The following is a 19,399-nucleotide window of genomic DNA, read 5'->3' as shown; positions in this document are numbered from 1 at the left end:
CACCCAACAACTCAAAAACCCGTACAAACACTTGGAACACGCATCAGAGTCCAATAACTTCACTCTCTCTGTCTCCCTCTCTCTCTCCCCTCCGATCAGAAGAACATCAACAACGACAACAATGGCGGATGCGAACCATAAACCAGAAATCTTTGAGCTCAACAATGGGAGCATGCGCGCGTTCATCACAAACTTTGGCTGCACCATCACTTCCTTGTCTGTTCCCGGAAAAGACGGTATGTTTCAACCCAAGCAGATTTCTTTTCTGCTTCCCAATCAGATAATCTCCCGTTTGGATTCTCAGTTAATTGATTAATCGAATAATGCTTTCTGTTTTGTTTTGTGTTTTTGATCTGAAAAATGCTGCTGATGTTTGTTTGGATTGTTGGTTGGTGAACTTTGCAGGAAAATTGGCTGATGTTGTTCTTGGATTCGACTCCGTGGATCCCTATGTGGTAAATTTCTCACACTTTTTTCTGAGAACCCTTTTTCTTTTCGATCATGTTGTTTGAGATATCATGCAAAAATTGGTTCTTTGTGTGTTGATCTAATGCATTCATAAGCTGTATTTGGCGCAAAATCGAGCACAGTTGTGTTACATGATTCATACTGCCGACCCCACTTAGTGCTTGGTTGTTATCGTTTGTTGTTTTTGGGATTAAATGTTGGAGTTTTGCTTTAGGAATGGGAGTGCTGAGCTTTTCGTATGATCGTTTTAACCTTTTGTTTTAATGTTTTTGTTTCGTCTTTGAATGTGGATGCATGCGTGATCAGAACGGACTTGCTCCTTACTTTGGCTGCATTGTGGGTCGGGTTGCTAATCGAATCAAAGATGGGAAGTTTACGCTCAATGGAACGGAGTACTCCTTGCCTATCAACGGACCTCCGAACAGTCTCCATGGTATGGAATTGTTACCATTGATTCTCGTTTTTACTGCTTTTCGATTAGCTAATTTGCAGCAGAATTTTATGATGTTTGAATTACGTTGTAATAAACAAATAAGCGTGCGTTCGGTTCCTTCCAAGGCTTCTTCGTTAGTTCTTTATCGAGACCTGAACGAATTTTGAATATTGTCTCAAGCCTAATGTCTTCGATTTTCACCAAAACAGACAATCTTTTCATTTGAGTAATGGTATCAGTAATTGTTCGTGTCTTATTTTCCTTGTGCTTGCTTATATTTACGCCACTCAATTCATCCTGCTGTCGCATTAGGTGGTCACAAGGGGTACGATAAGCAGATATGGAAGGTAGCAGAACATAAAAAGGGTGATAACCCGTCCATCACTTTTAAGTATCAGAGTCATGACGGGGAGGAAGGTTACCCCGGGAATCTTTCGCTGACTGCAACTTATACGCTTACTTCAAGCACGACAATGAGACTTGACATGGAAGCAGTGCCTGAGAACAAGCCCACCCCGGTCAGCCTAGCTCAGCACACATACTGGAACTTAGCTGGACATAACTCGGGCAACATACTTGACCATGCAATTCAAATTCGGGCCAACCATATTACCCCTGTGGATGAAAACACAATCCCAACAGGTGGAATCAAGCCGGTTAAAGGCACGCCCTTTGATTTCACTGCCGAGAAGAGGGTTGGTGAGTCCATCCATGAGGTCGGTATAGGGTATGACCACAACTATGTGCTCGACTGTGGGGAAGAGAAACAAGGCCTGAAACATGCTGCAAGAGTGAAGGACCCATCCAGCTCGAGGGTCCTTAACCTATGGAGCAATGCCCCCGGGATGCAGTTTTACACCGCGAATTACGTCAATGGGGTTGTCGGCAAAGGAGGTGCTGTCTATGGAAAGCATGCCGGGCTCTGTCTGGAGACACAAGGGTTCCCGAATGCAATTAACACACCGAACTTCCCGTCTATTGTTGTTCAACCCGGTGAGAAGTACAGCCACACCATGTTGTTTGAGTTTTCAGTTGAGTGAAGTGTAGTACTCGTCGATGCAACATTTCCATTGCACCAAGTACTTATCACGATGAGTAATAATAAATGGCGGGATAACCTTTTGTTTATGTTAGAGTTTAGACGTTGCTCCCCTTATCCATTCTGTGAATACTTTATTTCTTGACAATGAAAATACATATTTTTTTCTTGCCATGAAAATTCGTTTACGTTAAAGTTTTCATTTTTTTTATTTTAACGAACGATATCGCCTATGAATTGAATTGTCAGCGCCAGTGACTCTCTTGACATCTTAAAACATGTATCATTCTTGAACATTTCTCTACCCTGCTTACGTGGCAGAAAGCGATTCGCCAAATGACAAAAATGCTACGTGGCAAGTATATACAAAACAAACTTTGATTTCGTCCCAATATTACCCTTCTCTCTTAACAAAATCCCAATCGTCATCATCCTCTCCATCTTCTCCAAAATTCTGTGAGTATTTGGCAACAGCAATGAATTTTGCAGCTCGAAAGCTCCTCTTTTCTCTCCTGATTTTCTCTCTCTTCCCCCTCTCTCTCTGCGTCCGTCCCTTCATCCTCGTTCTCTCGCAAGACGATCTCCTAAACACCCCTACCTCGCCCGACGACTCGCCGCCAACCGCCGACTCAGCTCCAAATGAGTCGCAGGACTGGGACGAGTTTGGCGACTCCGACGCCGCGCAGTCAGAGGAGGAGCTCGACCCGGGATCCTGGCGCCCAATCTTCGAACCCGACCCCTTTAAGGCCGACCCGGCTACCCACCCCGACGACGGATACTACTCCACCGTATCCAAATTAATAAAGTCCGTTAGCTCCGGCGACACCGCGCTCATGGACGCCGCCGTTTCGGAGATCGAGGACTCGGCTTCCCGCGGCCTCCCTCACGCGCGGTCCGTTCTGGGGTTTCTGTACGGTACGGGCCAGATGAGGAAGCAGAACAAGGCCAAGGCTTTCACGTACCATTACTTCGCCGCTAAGGCCGGCAACATGCAATCGAAGATGGCCCTCGCGTATACTTACTTCAGGCAAGATGTACGGAATCTATTTCGAGTTTGATCGATCGATCTCTGTTTGGTTGCGGAGTTAAGAGGAGGAAATTGAAGGATTGATTTTGTTGTTCTCTGTTTGGATTTTGTTTGGTATTTTTGCAGATGTTTGATAAAGCGGTGAAATTGTACTCGGAATTGGCCGAGGCAGCTGTGAATAGCTTCCTGATTTCGAGGGACTCAGCGGTGATCGAGGCGGTGAGGATCCACAGCGGAGCGGAGGAGAACAAGGAGGCATTGAGGAAGAGCCGCGGCGAAGAAGACGAGGACTTTCAAATTTTGGAGTACCAAGCTCAGAAGGGAAACTCTGCTGCAATGTATAAGGTGGGCCTGTTTTACTATTTCGGGCTGAGAGGGTTGCGCCGCGACCACGCCAAGGCGTTGTCGTGGTTTCTGAAGGCGTTGGAGAAAGGAGAGCCTCGGGCGATGGAGCTCCTCGGAGAGATTTATGCTAGGGGAGCTGGTGTTGAGAGGAATTACACCAAGGCTTTGGAGTGGCTTACACTTGCAGCCAAACAGGATCACTATTCGGCATATAACGGGATGGGGTATTTGTATGTTAAAGGATATGGGGTGGAGAAGAAGAACTACACTAAAGTAAGAATGCTCCTTGGCTCTATTTCTATGTGTATCTTAAAGCTTTGTGTTTTTCTATATTTTGTTACACACATTCAATTAGCAATGCTTGTGAATGAAATCCCACATTGTTAGTTGTAATAACTTTCGAGATCATTTTTTCCGATGTTGAGTTTGTTCTGATACATTGATAGGTTGATTGATTCATATGTTACGGCCAATCCTTTTCGTTGTAGGCAAAGGAGTATTTTGAGAAAGCTGCTGATAATCAAGACGGTGGCGGGCACTATAACCTAGGAGTAATGTATCTCAAAGGAATTGGGGTAAAGAGAGATGTTAAACTTGCATGTCAATACTTCATCTTTGCTGCGAATGCTGGTCAACCCAAGGCATTCTACCAGCTAGGGAAGATGTTTCATACAGGAGTCGGGCTTAAGAAGAATCTTCCACGGGTAAACTCGCTGTTCTTTTCTGTTTGTTTAGTTTACATACCGTCTCTGTTTTCTGTTCGGGCTTAAGAAAACAGAATATGCAAGATAATCTTGATTTTGTGACGATTAATTTGTTTGTATTTGTTGAATGAAAAATTTACTTTGCTATTTAATTCTAAGTAAATGATCTTAAGAAGCACCAGGGCACTTATACACTAATTAATTCCGATTCATGATTATGATTCATTTTGTTTTAGGCCATTGCATTATACAAATTAGTTGCAGAAAGGGGACCGTGGAGCTCCTTGTCTCGATGGGCACTTGAATCATACTTAAGAGGGGACATAGGCAAGGCATTTTTCTTGTATTCAAGGATGGCCGAGTTAGGCTATGAGGTAGCGCAGAGTAACGCTGCATGGATTCTTGACAAATATGGAGAGCGAAGCATGTGCATGGGAGAATCTGGTTTGTGCACTAATGCAGAAAGGCATCAGCGGGCACATTCATTATGGTGGCAAGCATCTGAGCAGGGTAATGAACACGCTGCTTTGCTGATTGGGGATGCGTATTACTATGGTCAGGTAGCTATCTCATGCTGAAACATGTTTGTCACTGCTCTAGGTTCGGGATGTATTTTGGTTTTCCTTCTTCCTTTCTCAGGGTACTGAGAGGGATTATGAACGAGCGGCAGAGGCTTACAAGCATGCCAGGTCCCAGTCTAACGCCCAAGCCATGTTCAACCTTGGTTACATGCATGAGCATGGACAAGGGCTGCCTTTGGATCTTCATCTTGCAAAGCGTTACTATGATCAAGCCCTAGAGATTGATTCGGCAGCAAAGTTGCCTGTCACGCTAGCCCTCACAAGCTTATGGATACGAAAAAATTATGCCGACGGTTTCCTGGTAAGTTCTTTTTGTTTTACTTTCCTTACTGCCTTCTCATATAATAGTTAATCTCTGCTATTAATATCCAGAATGAGCTTGCTTTGGATAATTAAGCTTTGTTTCCGGTTATTTTCGTTTTTGGAATCTTCATTCATTAGCGATCTTCTGTTTTTGGGTCCGTATGCAGGTACATATAATCGATTCATTGCCTGAAGCCTATCCCAAGGTTGAAGAATGGGTAGATACCGTGCTACTTGATGAAGGAAACGCGACAATATTGACTCTTTTTGTTTGCCTCCTTACTGTCTTATATCTACGTGAGCGACAACGCCGGCATGCTGTTGCTGCCCCTGATGCGATGGCTGCACTGCACCACCCGAATGAGCATGTTGCGCCACCCATGTAGTTTAGCTGGCAACAGTGGTCTTTCAAGAACGACAGGGCTCTTCCATCGTTTATGAACAAACCCTTACATCTAGGATACAATGTACAGGTATCTAATGCCCGGTAAATTGATGCGGAGATAAGGTTTCGATGTTTAGGGACAAATTGTACCATAGAGAGACTTGAGCATGTAGGAAACGAAGATGCGTTTTCCTTTTAACGTACTTCACGTGATAAATTAAGGAGGATGTTGATATATTTTTGCCGAATGATCAAAATGATTTACAGTGTTCTAATAGTGTTATTGATTATTTTTGTCAACGATCAAAGTGACGAGTTATGCAAAATTTAAAATAGATAAATGAAAGAAAATCGGTTAAGATGGTTTGGACATGTGAAATGAAAACGTACAAATACTCCGGTTAAAAAATGTGACTATGTGGCAGAGACTCAAAGCACAAAGTGTAGATAAAGACTTAGGAAGACTTTAAATTATGTAAAGACATGGAGTATTTGGAGCTAACAGAAGAATTAAAGTAAAATAGAGCCCATGACATTCTAGAACTCATACAGCCGATCCCGCTTAATGAAATAAGATTGTTGTTGTTGTTGATGGTTGAAAACCTTACGTAGAACACCTTTCCATAGAAACTATAAAATCATTGGTCACAAATGGTTCCTGTCCTCGGCAGTATATAAAGGTAAAACCGCCAACATTTCATCACTCTCCCGTCTATGTAAGCCTGATATGTTACGGAGTCCTCAAGGTTCACCGTAAGCAAGCATGTCATGCACATATCTCACTAGAAAACAATGTCTTTGGGCCTATTAAGTTATTAACAATACACTAGCGCGGACGCCTCCACATCTGCTCCTCGTACTCGGTAGTTTCTTCTTTAGGGCGTTTACAGTTGCACTTCAGGCAAACCGCGTTTCTGCCATAATTCAAGAAATCACATCTGCAGTACACGAAAGCATCTTGTAAATATGCAGTTGACGTTGATATCAAATCTAAAACAACACCCCACACACAGGCAAACAAACAAAGAGGAAGAGAGGCTTACGAGGGACAGTCCCAGTCTGCAGGATTTTTCTTGGGCCGTGGGTCTTGACAACGCAAACACTTCCTATTGCTTGCGAAATTCATGAATGCACACCTGTAGAACTTAGGATAAAAATTAGCGTACTCCGTTTAAATACTTAAGAGTTGCTGAACTATGTTGGTTGTCAGGACAAAAAGAAGACTTACTTTGGGCAAGTCCAGTCTCCTTTCTTCATTTCAACATCTGGACCGACTCTCTTTGGCCCTTCAGCTTTGCACTTTAGGCAGCGTATATTTCTAGAGAAGTTCATGAAACTGCATCTGTAACAAAACGCAACCAGTAAAGATATGTTAAACTCGGAACTCCAGAATTTGGTGGTAAGCTAGACAAGTATCGGTATTCTGTTAAAAACTGATTACAAGGTAAGCACTCATGCAAGAGAAGTGGCTTACTCAGTGCAGATCCAGTCTCCCTTTTTCATTTCGATTTTGAGATCACCCGCATCAGCTTTTCTTGGCCCATCTTCTTTACATTGTAGGCATCTTAAATTTTTAGCAAAGTTCATAAAATTGCACCTGCAACAAGATAACAACAGTAAATCATGAAAACTAGTACAGTACTAACTGCAACAAGTGAAAAGAACAACAAATAATTGACTAGAAGATTCGGCAATCAATTCCAGTAACTGAGTTTTATTATATCCCTATACAAAGCAAGACAATCAATCCCGAAATAAAGTATACAAGCTCCAGATGTGGATATTTCACGAAATTCCAGAATAAACTATACGTCACTGATGTAGTGTTACCACTGTGTTACCACTGTAAAGCCACACACACATACTCATGGTGCATTACTATAGTCATCTGTCGCAACAAACAAAACAGGGAAAAAGGCTCCTAACTTGAGGAGATAAATTCCTCCGATCAAGTCATAAAGTCATACAAGATATCAAATTATAACGATAGAAACGAAAGAGGTATGACACGCACAAGATGATCACGATAACTTGGTGGAACTTACTTGGGACACATCCAATCTCCTCTCTTCATTTCAACATCTTGAGATAGTTCATCGCCAATGAAACTTGGATAAAATTTCTTCTTCTCAATAGTTTTGATAGCAGGCTTTGGAAGTGATGGGTCAACAGCTGTTTCGCTGAGTTGAAGCAACTCAGAGAGCAGCTTCCTTGCAGATGTTTCTAGAAGCTCTCTACCAGGCGGTTTCTCTCCCTCAGAAAAAACAACGGGATCCAAAGCATAAAACAATAGTATTCGCACTATATCCACTGTACGTGCTGCTGCTTCAGATTCCTTAAGAACCACATAAGCTCTATCGCAGGAACCTCGGAGATTACAACCACCACAAACCTGTAAGCACCATCCAGAACACATAAACAGTTCTCAAGGTTTATAAAGGAATTCCCCATGAAGCATAGAAAAGTGAAAACTGGATAATAAACAAAATCGGGTAAATGAGAGCAATTACATACATCCCCTTCATCTAGTCTCAAATGGAATCTCAATCTTTTTGCTGAATTCACAGCCTTCCGGAAAAGATTGGGACATCCACCCTCCACAACTGCTTGAATATCTTCCATAGACAATGATCTGCACAAAAAAAAATCAAAACGAAACAAGGTTAGACGCAATCATGCAAGAAATGTCGAACACATTTTCAGATGCTCATACAAATATTACGGAATGTTCAATAATAACTAGATACAATTCAATCGAAATATGAACTCTTTTCTTATCAGATTCATCTTCCCACTGCAGTACAGGAGCTTTTCAGTTCATCCATATCACATAACCAACTCCCCAACTACCACAACAGCTCCGTGCCGCCTAAGTCTTACAACCCGAAAATGGCAAAACTATGGATTACTTTGCTACCATAAGAAGCAATCATGATTGTTAATTAAGCAGCTGGCTTTAATCCATACATCTCATTGCATAATTTCCTAATCCTTGCTAATTAACAGAAGTAAAAAGATCATATCTTTATGGAATTGCAGTAGCAAACGAAACGTCACCAAAGCTCAAGAATGGCAATAATTCAATGGGACTTCAACCAACAATTATGAATTCCAACATTTTCTCAGCAACCAAACAGAGCAATATCACAAATAAAAAGAACCTTACTTGAAAACATCATAGCGGTCACGAGCAAAGCTGAGAGATGCCTCCTTAACTTCATTTATATCCGTGTAAACATCACTCTCCTTCGGCGGCGTTCCGGTGAAGTACCCCTTGGTCTTCAAGCGGTCGACGAAGGCCACCCACTCCGGCCAGGGGTGGTGCGGCGGCGAAGATTCTGTGCTGGTGGTGGGGACGGTGTCAATACTTTCAATCGCAGCCGAAGAGGAGGCGTACCGGGGGAAGCGCAGAGACTTGGGAGCGGCGAAGGGTTTTAGAGAGAGAAGTGAAGGGGTAGGAGAGAGAGTCCTTGTGGGAGCGTGGAGGAGTGAGGTCCCAAAACGCATGAGTTTTGAAGCAGCTGACATTTTGTTGAGAGAGAGAGAGAGAATGTGTGTGTTAATGGAGTTTGGAGTGTTTTGAGGGAACAAGATGACGGTAACTGGTAAAAGATGAGGGTTTTATCAAAGTGAGGTACTTTGAGGGTTATGCAAAAAGTGAAAATTGAAAAAGATAGAGGATTTAATTGGAATTGAATAAAGATAGGGGATTTAAGTGAAAATTGAACAAGATGATGGTTACTGGTAAAATATGTGGGTTTTGTCAAAGTAGGATTTGACCAGTGTTAGTGGACTGTTAGATTTTTATTCAACGGCTACAAACAAGGAGACCCTCTAAAAATTATAATAATTGTAACCGTTGAATTTTTAAATCTAACGATCCATTAACACTGGTCAGAAGGATCCCAACCAGTTGCCTTGGAGAGCATCCAAATCCGTCAAAGTAAGGTACTTTGAGGGTGATGGGTTTTAGAGGGAGCAAAAAGTGAAAATTGAATGTTAGATTCATATTTAGCACGGCATTCTTTGAGTTTGATTTTTGGCATAATGCTAGTTAGTAGGAAGTTGAAATGTTTTTGTGAGTCTTTTCAACCTTAAGTACATAGACTATCGTGACAAAACCACCAGCTGACCCAGTATTGAATAAAAGCATCATTCGTAGAAATCAACTTTCTACTTACAAATAAAAACGAGTATACAGTATTGAATAAAAACATCATTCGTGGAAATCGACTTTGGATTGAATTCACTTGCTTTAATCAATACCTATTTCTTATTTCTCATAATCTTAATCATCAGCTTAAGTTAATGGTTTGAAAACAAAAATGGTCATAGTTAATGGTTTGAAATAAAAAATTGACAAGTTTTTTGCCTTTTTTGTGGGAAAAATGTTTATTTTTAATTTTTTTTAGTTTTAGGAAGTAAAAGAAAATAGAATTAATTAAGAACTTAGCGGCTTTTTGCGCGAAATTAATAATTAGGATGATTTATCACAGAAAATAAAAATAATTTAGGATTTTTAGATCCAAACACCCCCCGGTGATTTGGACTCCCAAAACCCCACACAGTTGGATCACAAAACCGACTTAAACCCTTTCTTAACCTCTCCGGAGTAATCTCCCACAGAAAATCGATCGGCTTTCTGCTTTCTGCGTCTGCTTTTGCTTTCAGGCGCTCCATCATGAGAAGGGCTTCCACTCTCGCCTCACTCCCCCTCCTCTCCCGATCCCTTTCCACCGCCCAGGGCGGCGGCGCCGTCACGTCAGCCCCCGCCACCTACGGTCTTCTCCAGGTTGCTCTGTACGGGACCACCTCCACCGGTTCTCAGGCTCCTCGTCGATGGCTCGATTCGTTTTCCGGAGGTTCGGGTGGGAAGCTGGCAATCGGCGTCGCCGGAACTCTGGCTTCGGTCGCGGTCGCCACGTCGATCGCTCCGGAGGCCTATGCCAAAGAGCCGCCTCCGGCTGCGCTTGTTCCCAAGGAAGTTGTGCTTTACCAGTACGAAGCCTGCCCTTTCTGCAACAAAGTTAAAGGTAAAAATCAAATCTTTACTTGTTGAATTGCTTTGGAGATATTGTGTTTCTGTTGCCCTAGAGTTGTTTAAAATTTTCACTGAATTATCGAAAAATGGATGAGCTTTCGTGCTAAAATGTTCAATTTTACTATTTTAGTATGGATGAAACATACATTTGAATTTCACTACAGTTATAATGGTTACATGTTCATAAAAGAACAAACTTTTACATGTAGTTGACACTCGATTATGAACTTTCGCTAGGAATCGAACTATTTGGACAAATAATGCAATGGGGTTGCTTGTTGCGCGAAACAAGCATTCGATGCTGTGCCACATTTGGGAGTTTTTGAAGTTATTAAGATCACCTTCATTTTTTCGTGTTTTTTACATTTTTAATTTGTTTTATTGCTCCTAATAATATCCAAAAAATAGTTATTATCGTGTTGTTTACGAGTTGGGGATACTTTATTCTTGTATCAGCATTCTTGGATTACCACGATATACCCTACAAAGTTGTGGAGGTCAACCCACTTAGTAAGAAAGAGATTAAATGGTCCGATTATCAGAAGGTCCCTATACTGATGGTGGATGGGGAGCAGCTGGTTGATTCATCAGGTACCTGTCCTTGTGACTGTTTTTAGATTGCTTCAGTTTCTTGGTTCGATTTCTAATTAGAATAATGTGATCCACGCGTTGTTGAATATATAGGCACTATAATTACATATCTCAATTAAAATTGAGCATGTGTCTGTTTGCAGCTATAATTGATCAGTTGAATAGCAAAATTGTTCCTGAGAGAGCAGCTGCTTCCTCCTCAGATGACGATGAAGAGAAAAAGTGGCGCCAGTATGTTATCTTTTCCTCAAGCTAGCTTTTTATGCATATATTCATGTTTGGATAAAATGGGAGGAGCGGTAATATACTAAAAGGTTGCCGGTGTGAGCCACTGAACCATGATTTATCTAAGAAATAAAGAAAAGGAGAGAATGCTGCTGAGTGATTCTCACCTCTTAGTGGCTTATTACAAGAATAGAAGAATCTGTGATCTGATGACCACTTTGAATTATGCACGCCTCCAGTCCTTTGGGAAATGAGCTGAAAGTTTATAAGATTTTTATTGTTCTGAAAGTTCATAAAATGGGAAATGAGCTCGGAACTTCGTCTGTAATGGACATTATCGATAAACCTTGGTTCAGACATCTCTTGTAGAAGCCTCTTTGGATTTACATGGATTTTGGTCGAGCAAATTAGATTTCGTTTTGTATGAACTTGGTGAATGAAATGAAAAACACTCATATATTGTTGTTATGATTTGAGAAGTTGCGTATCACTCACACTGTGGAGCTTCAGCTTTGAAGCTGTTGGTGTGGCATACCTTGAGCTTTGGTATCTTTGTATTACTAACTGTTAAATTCATGACCGTGTATTACGTGGTACTAGGTTTATTACTATAAGTTTTGATACTTTTTATTTGGTTGCATAGAATATTAAATTTTGATATCTTTGGTGTGCTTCTTGTTGTGGTATAGGTGGGTTGATAATCACTTGGTGCATATGTTGTCACCAAACATATACCGAAATACGTCGGAGGCCCTTGAGTCCTTTGACTATATCACAAGCAATGGTAACTAGATCCCATCTATGCACCCAGATTTTATGGGCCTTCTACGACAATCTTCATTACCTTCTTCAGTTTGTATTGCTAATACTTACTTGTCGGTTTTCTTCTGTTGTTTTGGTGGTTATTTGTATTCTGATCTTAGTTTTGCCGTAACTGCAGGTAATTTTAGCTACACAGAAAAAATTTCAGTGAAGTATGCTGGTGCTGCAGCTATGTACTTTGTGTCAAAGAAACTAAAGAAGAAATATAATATTACTGATGAGCGTGCATCCCTGTATGAAGCAGCAGAAACATGGGTTGATGCTCTTAACGGGCGGGACTTCCTTGGTATGTGTTCTAACTTGTGACATAGGCAGGTTCTGTCACATAGAGATGGCATGCGGGTTACCTTTTACTTAATAAATGATCAGGAGATGCATTAATTAAGTGACACTCACAGAAATAGATTGATGCATATACTTATGAGAAAAGAAATAAATTTAGCACTCTCGACTATTAGATGATACTTGAATGTACCCGCACAAAGTTTTGTCGAGGAAGAAATTGAAGTAGTAATCGTCTAGAGACTAAAATCAAGATCAACGATCAGTTGATGAGAACGCTATCGTGAACCCTTTGCCTGAGTGAGTCTTGCTAAGTATTGGTTGTTTACATGTACATGTTTCTTGTGTCAGGGGGCTCCAAACCTAATTTGGCAGACCTTGCTGTTTTTGGGGTGCTAAGACCAATCCGTTATTTGAGGTCGGGTAAAGATATGGTGGAGCATACACGCATCGGTGAATGGTACTCAAGAATGGAGCGTGCCGTGGGAGAGCCTGCAAGGATTAAGGAGTAAATTGGACATCCCGACGAGTTTGTAGCTGGGTTCTATACTTCATTTTTGAGTTTGCCGTATCTGTCACCAAACTTGATCAAATACTAAGAAGAAAGATTTTTCAGGAGACACTCGGAAGTTATAAATCGTTTGAATACAAGCAACGTTTTGCGATTATTCGATTGTTTGAATACAAGCAACGTTTACCATTACAAGGAATAAGAAAACCAGAGTGTCGAATTTTACCAAGGGGTGTGGATCTGTTAAATTAGTTTCAATCCAATTGATACTACTGACTACTCTTCTATATGATTCTTTACCTCAATTATTGGCAGAACAAGCCTTATTTTGCGGTGTTAAATGGTATTCGATTTGATGTGGCTTTTACTCTTATTTTTTCTCGTAAAATAGTAATATCGCTTGTAATGAAAGATACATACAAGTTGATCTCTTTAGCTGCTCGCTCCTTCCCATAACTCCGCAATTTTCATACTCGTTAACCCCTTTAGCTTGGGATTGGTGGTAGCCCCTTTTTCCCTCCCCTCATCCTAGCCTCTTCCTCTTTCCTCTTTTCGGTGATCTTTACTCCCCATCACCAAATGGTCCTACCTTCCCCTCATCGTTGGTGTCCTTCTTTTAATTTTAATTTCATGCGTTATTGGATTTGTTTAAGAGGTATGAATTTTCGTTCCTTTATTACTATATTGCCTTTAAACGTTTATTTATTATTAATTTTTATTTAATTTTATTATCTTGCCTGTGAATTTGTATTTTCTATGAAACTTGGGGAGATGTTATTTGCATCCATACTATTGTGAAAACTCTTTTTTACGAGAAATGTTAAGGAGACTCTTGGAGACGGCAAATGTGAGGCTCGTGAGGTGAGGCAATAAAGGAGTTAAACCCCCACTTTGAGAGAGTCTTCTTAGCATTTTTCGTTTTTTATAGCAACGATCAATTATGACCTTTATTGATATTATGAGGAACTTGGAGGACCTAACTACAAATAAAAACAAAAAAAGTTGAGAAGTTGGAGGACCTTCGTGATATTTCACTGTATGTGAACAGTAATAACCTCAACCAAAGAGAACCATCTTTCCGCCTAGGTTACGCTGCGCTGGTCGCTGCTTTATCCTCTCCCTCTCTCTCTCTCTCCCCTCCTCCTCCTCCTCCTCCTCCTCCTCCTCTCTCTCTCTCTCTCTCTCTCTCTCTAAATCCATAACTTGCCGGTTTGGCAATTCCGGAGGGTTCGAACGAAGAATCTCAAAGAAAAACACATTCATGGCGTCTCAGGCCGCCAATCTGTGGGTTCTGCTGGGTTTAGGTTTGGCTGGAATTCTCCTGATGACAAGGAAGCTGAAGAAAACCATCAGAGAAGACTTTGGCGCCTTTGTTGAGCGGCTTCAACTTCTTCCTCCGCCACAGCCTGCTCCTCCCAAGGCTCCGCACCCCCTCACCGGCCTCACCTTCGCTGTCTCCGACGTGTACGCTCTCTCTACCCACGTCCCCTCTGTTTGTTTCCCGAGAAAATAGTTGAAACCCAATATTTTGTTAGAGTGGAAAAAGAGAAAGTATGTCTCTTTGGCTGCTGAGAAAAAGGAAAAGGATGGAACTGTGAAAGTTTCAGTCTTTGCCTTTTGGTTAGCTTTATTGAACCTGATTGAAGTTATGGTTAGTGTTGATAGTTGAAAGGATTAGTTGAATTGGGTTGGAACCCGGATGGGGAAAAGGCCTGAAATTCATGACTTATTTTTCTTTCTGTAAAAATCTCTGACTTCTGTTCTGCCTGTTGCTTTTCTTGATCTTACTGATTCGAAAGTAGCTTGTTGAACTTGAACTGTGTTATAGGTTCGTTTTACGTTTTCGATAGGTTTGCTGTGTTTAGTGATTGAGAGGGAGTGATTACCATACCAAAAAAAGCAGAACATCTATGGAACCCAGGATGGCAGTTACGGCTGAATTCGAATGTGACATTGAAAGAATAAATGAACATCTTTTCTGTACATTGAGTCGATATGTGTAGATGCGTAGACACACGAATGCACTTTTTCTTTGCTTTGCAGTCACAGTTTTTTTTTAGACTATTTAGTTGTGTTAAAAGTGAAGAACTTTGTAACATGGTTGCAGATTTGAAATTGAGGGACATGTAACTGGTTTTGGTCATCCTGATTGGGGAAGAACACATGATGCAGCTTCCCGGACGTCGCCTGTGGTTTCCACTCTTGTCGAAGGAGGTGCCACATGCACTGGGGTAACTGTTGTGGATGAATTGGCATATAGGTATGTATAGCTATGAACATACACATTGACTGGGCCCTTGACAGGCTGAAGGTGCTATTCCTAATGTGATTGTGAGGATCTTCTATCAAATTGAAATAAGAAAAAAGTTTTGAGGATCAACACCAACTAATGACATCTATATTTTCCTTTCAATTTCTCCAACTCTGGCTTTAGTCTCGGTTACATAATTCCAATTCTTATCGGCGTGTTTATTTTCAGTATTACTGGAGAAAATAAGCATTACGGTACCCCCACCAATCCAGCAGCATCTTCAAGAAAACCAGGTGGATCCTCTAGTGGAGCTGCTGTGGCTGTAGCCGCTGATCTTGTTGACTTTTCACTGGGTAAGCTTCTTTTTCTTATCCTTTCTGAAATCGTTCTTCATCTTCTTTACATTTCCCCTTGAGTTTTGTAACTTTTATTGTTAGTCTTTGACCATGGGAAATGCATATTTGAAGGAATTGGTTTCGTTTCCTTTGCCTATCTTGTGATTCTTATCTGAAAAAACTCTTATTTGGATACTCAGCATGTTCTTAATCTTACTGTATCTCAAAAATGCCCCTCTTTTCAATTTCAACAGTGCAGCATGTATGATAATGTAATATTTACTTAATGGTAACATCACGGTGCAGGTCTTGATACCGTTGGTGGTGTTAGAGTACCTGCTGGGTCTTGTGGCATCATTGGATTCCGAGCTTCACATGGCTCTGTTTCTCATGCTGGATTTATACCTGTTTCTACAAGTCTGGATACTGTTGGTATGTATTGATGCAATTCTGTATGCTGCCAGGCTGCAGCAATATATGTTAATGTGCAACTATCCATGCCTGAAGACTTGTAACTTTTGTCTATTAATTTTTTGCTAGTATGGAGATATTATTTAACTTGTAAGATCACATTTGCAGGATGGTTTGCTAGGGATCCTAATGTCCTGCGTCGTGTTGGACACGTGCTGCTGCAACTTCCTTATGCAGTTTCACGCAGTCCAAGACAAATTGTAATAGCTGATGATTGCTTTCAAGAAGTAAAGATTCCTGTTGATAGGATTGTTCAAGTGGTTATCAAATCCACCGAGAAGCTTTTTGGAAGTATGTTTTTTTTCCCCTTTGATTTATAGATCCATTATATGCTCCTTTCCGTGGTGGACTGCTGTTTTGAAAGTTTTCTGATTGAGTTATCGATAAACTGGTTCAGAACAAGTGTTGAAACATGAAAATATTGGGGACTACTGCAATTCAAAAGTTCCAAGCTTGAAAAAGTTTAATGGCCAGAAGACAAATGGTGAAGTCAAGACTTCATCCCTCAAATTGCTTGCCAATGTTGTGCAGTTTCTTCAAAGGTGAGGTTATTTAGTCAGTAGTCAATCTTCTATATATGTCATAATTTTGAGACTGAGGTTACTGTGCTTATATTTTTTCCTTCTATTCCAATTATCTTTGGTGTATTCTTATGGTTGAATAGGAAGGGGGAAACTGAAACTCTTTAAGTGTGGGGAAGTGTGTGCAAGATGATAAAAATTTAATAGTAATTTCTAACCTGAGAAAAGTACTTGGCAAAATATGAGGTTCATAAGAAGGCAGTTTTTCACTTTGTTCATTTCGTTTGTCTTTTGATTTTGAAAATTTACCTTGATCATATAGTAATTGAGGTTTATTGTGTTCCGTATTGTAGGCATGAGTTCAGACATAATCATGGGGAGTGGATTGATTCGGTAAAGCCTGTTTTGGAGTCTGCAACTTCAGCGCAAATATGTGGGCCACTGGAGGCATCTGATGAGGAGATTGAGATATGCAAATCAATTAGGAATGAATTACAGGCAGCTGTCAGCTCTCTATTGAAGGTAGCCATTTTTAATTATTAACTTAAAACTAATTTTCTCGCAGCCAAACATATCTATACATTACACACATACATGCACACTTCCAAACACACATACGTACAGATTGTCTTATTAATTACGAAGCCAAATTAGCTTGATTGGATGGCTGACTGGATTGTCAAGTGCTCTTACCATAGTGGTTGTTTTCAATGTGCCACTGTAGTCTTTTAAGGCTACTTTGTTCCCCAAGATTAACATGCCTGAATTCCATTTCTTTACTACAGTTTAAGGACACCGTATAATTAAAACATGCTGCTCTTTGTCCTAATACTTTAATGTTTTTATCGAGGTTTATTAGATTGATTATGCTTTTCTCTTTTATTTGCTTATGTAGGATGATGGAATTTTGGTTATCCCAACTATAGCAGACCCCCCTGCAAAACTTGGGGGGAAGGAGATGCTCTCTGAGGACTTCCGGAATCGTACTTTTGGTCTCTTAAGTATTGCAAGCCTGTCAGGCTGTTGTCAGGTGAAAATCCATCAATCTCTCTCTCCAATCTTTAATATTTTCGTGTATCATTATGTATTCATTGCATAGTGATAAGTTTGTACTGAATCTACTGATTTTAATTTCTCCTAATTTCCTATACTTTTTGGATGTCTACTCTTCAGGTCACAGCACCTCTGGGATTTTATGACAAGTGCCCTGTTTCAGTTTCTTTCATAGCCAGGCATGGGGGTGATCGCTTTTTACTGGATGCACTGCACGCTATGTATACGTCTTTACAGGAGCAGGCCGATATTGCTTCAAAATCCAGATCATCCAAAAATGCTCTCACCAAGGAACAATCTGCTGAAATTGCCAAGGAAAAGGTAGGTCATTGCTATCGTGATTATCGTCCATTTTGCTTTCAAGTTGTTGCTGTCTTTGTTGATTTTCTTTGTAACATAGAACTTCATGATATCAATTTTCTATTGGTTTTGCTTAACATCGTGAATTATGAATTGACACGAACAATGGTTCTACCAAGTTATATTTGCATAATGGCTATTCATGTTTCTTTTCGAATTGCATTTGCATATTCTAAAGCCTCTTCTGTTATCTTTACAAAACAATTAGGGAAATCAAGCATACAAAGATAAAGAGTGGCAGAAGGCTATCGGCTTTTATTCAGAAGCTATCAAACTTAGTGGCAACAATGCAACGTATTACAGTAACAGGGCTCAAGCATATCTTGAAGTTGGAAGGTAATGCTATTTGTTGGGACATTTATTATCTAAATTGATTTCTTGGAGTAGGTTTCTGATTTACTTCTTCCGTCCAGTTTCATTCAAGCGGAGGCAGATTGTACAAAAGCCATCAACCTTGACAAAAAGGTAACTTCTCTCCAAAAGTAATAATTACTGGATATTCACAATTATTGTGTAGATGCTATAGACCATGGGCTCATTGTGTTCCATTCATTAATCGTTGTTATATGACGTTATGTGATTAAAAATTTCTAGTTTTTTTCGTCGGTTGTAGAGAGAATGGAGTACATTTTTATAACCATTGTACAATGACATTGTTGCCTACTTATGTTTCTTCAGAATGTGAAAGCTTATTTCCGAAGAGGCACTGCAAGGGAGATGCTTGGTTACTATAAGGAAGCGATTGAAGGTCAGATTTGGTTGTTTATTTTTATTTTTTTATACTTCCTTCTGAGAGACCGACAGTATTACCCTCATCATCTACCCTTAAGCTAAAAACCAAGGGTAAAAGTTTAAGGAGAATAGTGTTTACCGGGTGCAAACTAGATATATTTCAGATTGGAGTTGCAGATATACATTGTTTTGGTATTCTGTTTCATAGCTCAGAACACGAGTGTGTTTGTTAAGCACATCTGAGTGTTTTTAATTCATTCATTCCAATCTCCTAAAGTAACTTCGGTTCGATGGTGCTTCATTCTGCAGACTTTAGACACGCACTTGTTCTTGAGCCAACCAACAAACGAGCAGCCGCTGCTGCTGAAAGATTGAGGAAGGTATTCCTGTAGCTTATTGAAGTTCGCTTGTCCGTGAAAAACCCATTTAAACTAGACAGTCAACAATTGCCATGTGTCTATGCCAATCGAATGAGAAGCAGGATGGAAGACACTCGAGAGAAGTTGAGAATCTTTACTCTTACGATCACGGTGTTTTTTTTGGGGGCCTGGATAAATGTTTGGTCAGATCAGTTTTTAGGAACCTTAGATTATTATTATTGTCGCCAAAATTTGTACTTAACAGTCCAATTTTGTTGCTTCGATACGTTACATTCGGTTGTAATTCTAGCTTTTAGGTGAGGTTTGAAGCTGATCATGAGCACAGCCATTACGATATTCATCTCTGCCTTCACATTGCAATTTATTGCATTCGTTCTTAACTTGTATTTTGGTTGGTTTCATTGGAAGCAAATAATGTCGCTCGATATGCTCGACTCGTTCTTTGCCTTGATCAAACAACGAGTCGAGTATATCGTAAACTGTGAAGATCCTGCTCTTCTTCTGTATACTCTGGGAGTTGAAGCTCTCGTAAACTATGC

At 40.5% G+C, this 19,399-nt stretch overlaps 5 protein-coding genes across 5 annotated transcripts; 4 read left to right on the top strand and 1 right to left on the bottom strand.

The window, feature by feature from the left end:
- The first annotated feature begins 10 nt into the window (after positions 1 to 10).
- On the top strand, positions 11 to 2,023 carry LOC137713856 (uncharacterized). Its single transcript, XM_068453209.1, has 4 exons — positions 11 to 236; positions 406 to 455; positions 775 to 901; positions 1,214 to 2,023. Exons 1-4 carry the CDS (start codon positions 122 to 124, stop codon positions 1,939 to 1,941), a joined length of 1,020 nt encoding a protein of 339 aa, XP_068309310.1. The 5' UTR covers positions 11 to 121; the 3' UTR covers positions 1,942 to 2,023.
- Positions 2,024 to 2,343: 320 nt separating this feature from the next.
- LOC137712739 (ERAD-associated E3 ubiquitin-protein ligase component HRD3A-like) lies at positions 2,344 to 5,547 on the top strand. Its single transcript, XM_068451887.1, has 6 exons — positions 2,344 to 2,974; positions 3,094 to 3,585; positions 3,801 to 4,016; positions 4,253 to 4,576; positions 4,656 to 4,898; positions 5,068 to 5,547. Exons 1-6 carry the CDS (start codon positions 2,417 to 2,419, stop codon positions 5,284 to 5,286), a joined length of 2,052 nt encoding a protein of 683 aa, XP_068307988.1. The 5' UTR covers positions 2,344 to 2,416; the 3' UTR covers positions 5,287 to 5,547.
- A 237-nt stretch (positions 5,548 to 5,784) lies between these two features.
- LOC137713757 (zinc finger protein VAR3, chloroplastic-like) lies at positions 5,785 to 8,876 on the bottom strand. Its single transcript, XM_068453108.1, has 7 exons — positions 8,452 to 8,876; positions 7,800 to 7,917; positions 7,331 to 7,677; positions 6,760 to 6,882; positions 6,514 to 6,627; positions 6,329 to 6,421; positions 5,785 to 6,223 (listed from the first exon to the last, which is right to left on the bottom strand). The coding sequence occupies exons 1-7, from the start codon at positions 8,811 to 8,813 to the stop codon at positions 6,112 to 6,114; spliced, it is 1,269 nt and encodes a 422-aa protein (XP_068309209.1). The 5' UTR covers positions 8,814 to 8,876; the 3' UTR covers positions 5,785 to 6,111.
- A 946-nt stretch (positions 8,877 to 9,822) lies between these two features.
- LOC137713287 (uncharacterized) lies at positions 9,823 to 13,130 on the top strand. Its single transcript, XM_068452576.1, has 6 exons — positions 9,823 to 10,318; positions 10,783 to 10,917; positions 11,061 to 11,148; positions 11,832 to 11,926; positions 12,083 to 12,250; positions 12,598 to 13,130. Exons 1-6 carry the CDS (start codon positions 9,967 to 9,969, stop codon positions 12,756 to 12,758), a joined length of 999 nt encoding a protein of 332 aa, XP_068308677.1. The 5' UTR covers positions 9,823 to 9,966; the 3' UTR covers positions 12,759 to 13,130.
- Positions 13,131 to 13,873: 743 nt separating this feature from the next.
- LOC137712715 (translocon at the outer membrane of chloroplasts 64-like) lies at positions 13,874 to 19,246 on the top strand. Its single transcript, XM_068451852.1, has 13 exons — positions 13,874 to 14,221; positions 14,865 to 15,017; positions 15,237 to 15,361; positions 15,650 to 15,775; positions 15,923 to 16,105; positions 16,212 to 16,356; positions 16,689 to 16,857; positions 17,231 to 17,365; positions 17,509 to 17,709; positions 17,957 to 18,084; positions 18,162 to 18,213; positions 18,427 to 18,496; positions 18,790 to 19,246. The coding sequence occupies exons 1-13, from the start codon at positions 14,019 to 14,021 to the stop codon at positions 18,870 to 18,872; spliced, it is 1,773 nt and encodes a 590-aa protein (XP_068307953.1). The 5' UTR covers positions 13,874 to 14,018; the 3' UTR covers positions 18,873 to 19,246.
- The last annotated feature ends 153 nt before the right edge of the window (positions 19,247 to 19,399 follow it).

The sequence above is a fragment of the Pyrus communis genome, chromosome 13, assembly GCF_963583255.1.
Source record: "Pyrus communis chromosome 13, drPyrComm1.1, whole genome shotgun sequence".
Lineage (NCBI taxonomy): Eukaryota > Viridiplantae > Streptophyta > Magnoliopsida > Rosales > Rosaceae > Pyrus > Pyrus communis.
The sequence above is the reverse complement of the archived record's forward strand: the minus strand, read 5'-3'. Positions and strand labels throughout refer to the sequence as shown.

Excerpts from the sequence above, each read along its gene's own strand:
- LOC137713856 (XM_068453209.1), top strand. The coding sequence starts at position 122 with ATGGCGGATGCGAACCATAAACCAGAAATCTTTGAGCTCAACAATGGG. Across the intron at positions 237-405 it reads GTCTGTTCCCGGAAAAGACG|GAAAATTGGCTGATGTTGTT; the intron begins GTATGTTTCAAC and ends TGAACTTTGCAG. Across the intron at positions 902-1,213 it reads ACCTCCGAACAGTCTCCATG|GTGGTCACAAGGGGTACGAT; the intron begins GTATGGAATTGT and ends CTGTCGCATTAG.
- LOC137712739 (XM_068451887.1), top strand. The coding sequence starts at position 2,417 with ATGAATTTTGCAGCTCGAAAGCTCCTCTTTTCTCTCCTGATTTTCTCT. Across the intron at positions 2,975-3,093 it reads ATACTTACTTCAGGCAAGAT|ATGTTTGATAAAGCGGTGAA; the intron begins GTACGGAATCTA and ends GTATTTTTGCAG. Across the intron at positions 4,899-5,067 it reads ATTATGCCGACGGTTTCCTG|GTACATATAATCGATTCATT; the intron begins GTAAGTTCTTTT and ends GTCCGTATGCAG.
- LOC137713757 (XM_068453108.1), bottom strand. The coding sequence starts at position 8,813 with ATGTCAGCTGCTTCAAAACTCATGCGTTTTGGGACCTCACTCCTCCAC. Across the intron at positions 6,883-7,330 it reads GGAGATTGGATGTGTCCCAA|GTGCAATTTTATGAACTTTG; the intron begins GTAAGTTCCACC and ends ATCTTGTTGCAG. Across the intron at positions 6,224-6,328 it reads GCAGACTGGGACTGTCCCTC|ATGTGATTTCTTGAATTATG; the intron begins GTAAGCCTCTCT and ends CGTGTACTGCAG.
- LOC137713287 (XM_068452576.1), top strand. The coding sequence starts at position 9,967 with ATGAGAAGGGCTTCCACTCTCGCCTCACTCCCCCTCCTCTCCCGATCC. Across the intron at positions 11,149-11,831 it reads GAAGAGAAAAAGTGGCGCCA|GTGGGTTGATAATCACTTGG; the intron begins GTATGTTATCTT and ends GTTGTGGTATAG. Across the intron at positions 11,927-12,082 it reads TGACTATATCACAAGCAATG|GTAATTTTAGCTACACAGAA; the intron begins GTAACTAGATCC and ends CCGTAACTGCAG.
- LOC137712715 (XM_068451852.1), top strand. The coding sequence starts at position 14,019 with ATGGCGTCTCAGGCCGCCAATCTGTGGGTTCTGCTGGGTTTAGGTTTG. Across the intron at positions 15,776-15,922 it reads TACAAGTCTGGATACTGTTG|GATGGTTTGCTAGGGATCCT; the intron begins GTATGTATTGAT and ends TCACATTTGCAG. Across the intron at positions 16,858-17,230 it reads CTGTCAGCTCTCTATTGAAG|GATGATGGAATTTTGGTTAT; the intron begins GTAGCCATTTTT and ends TTGCTTATGTAG.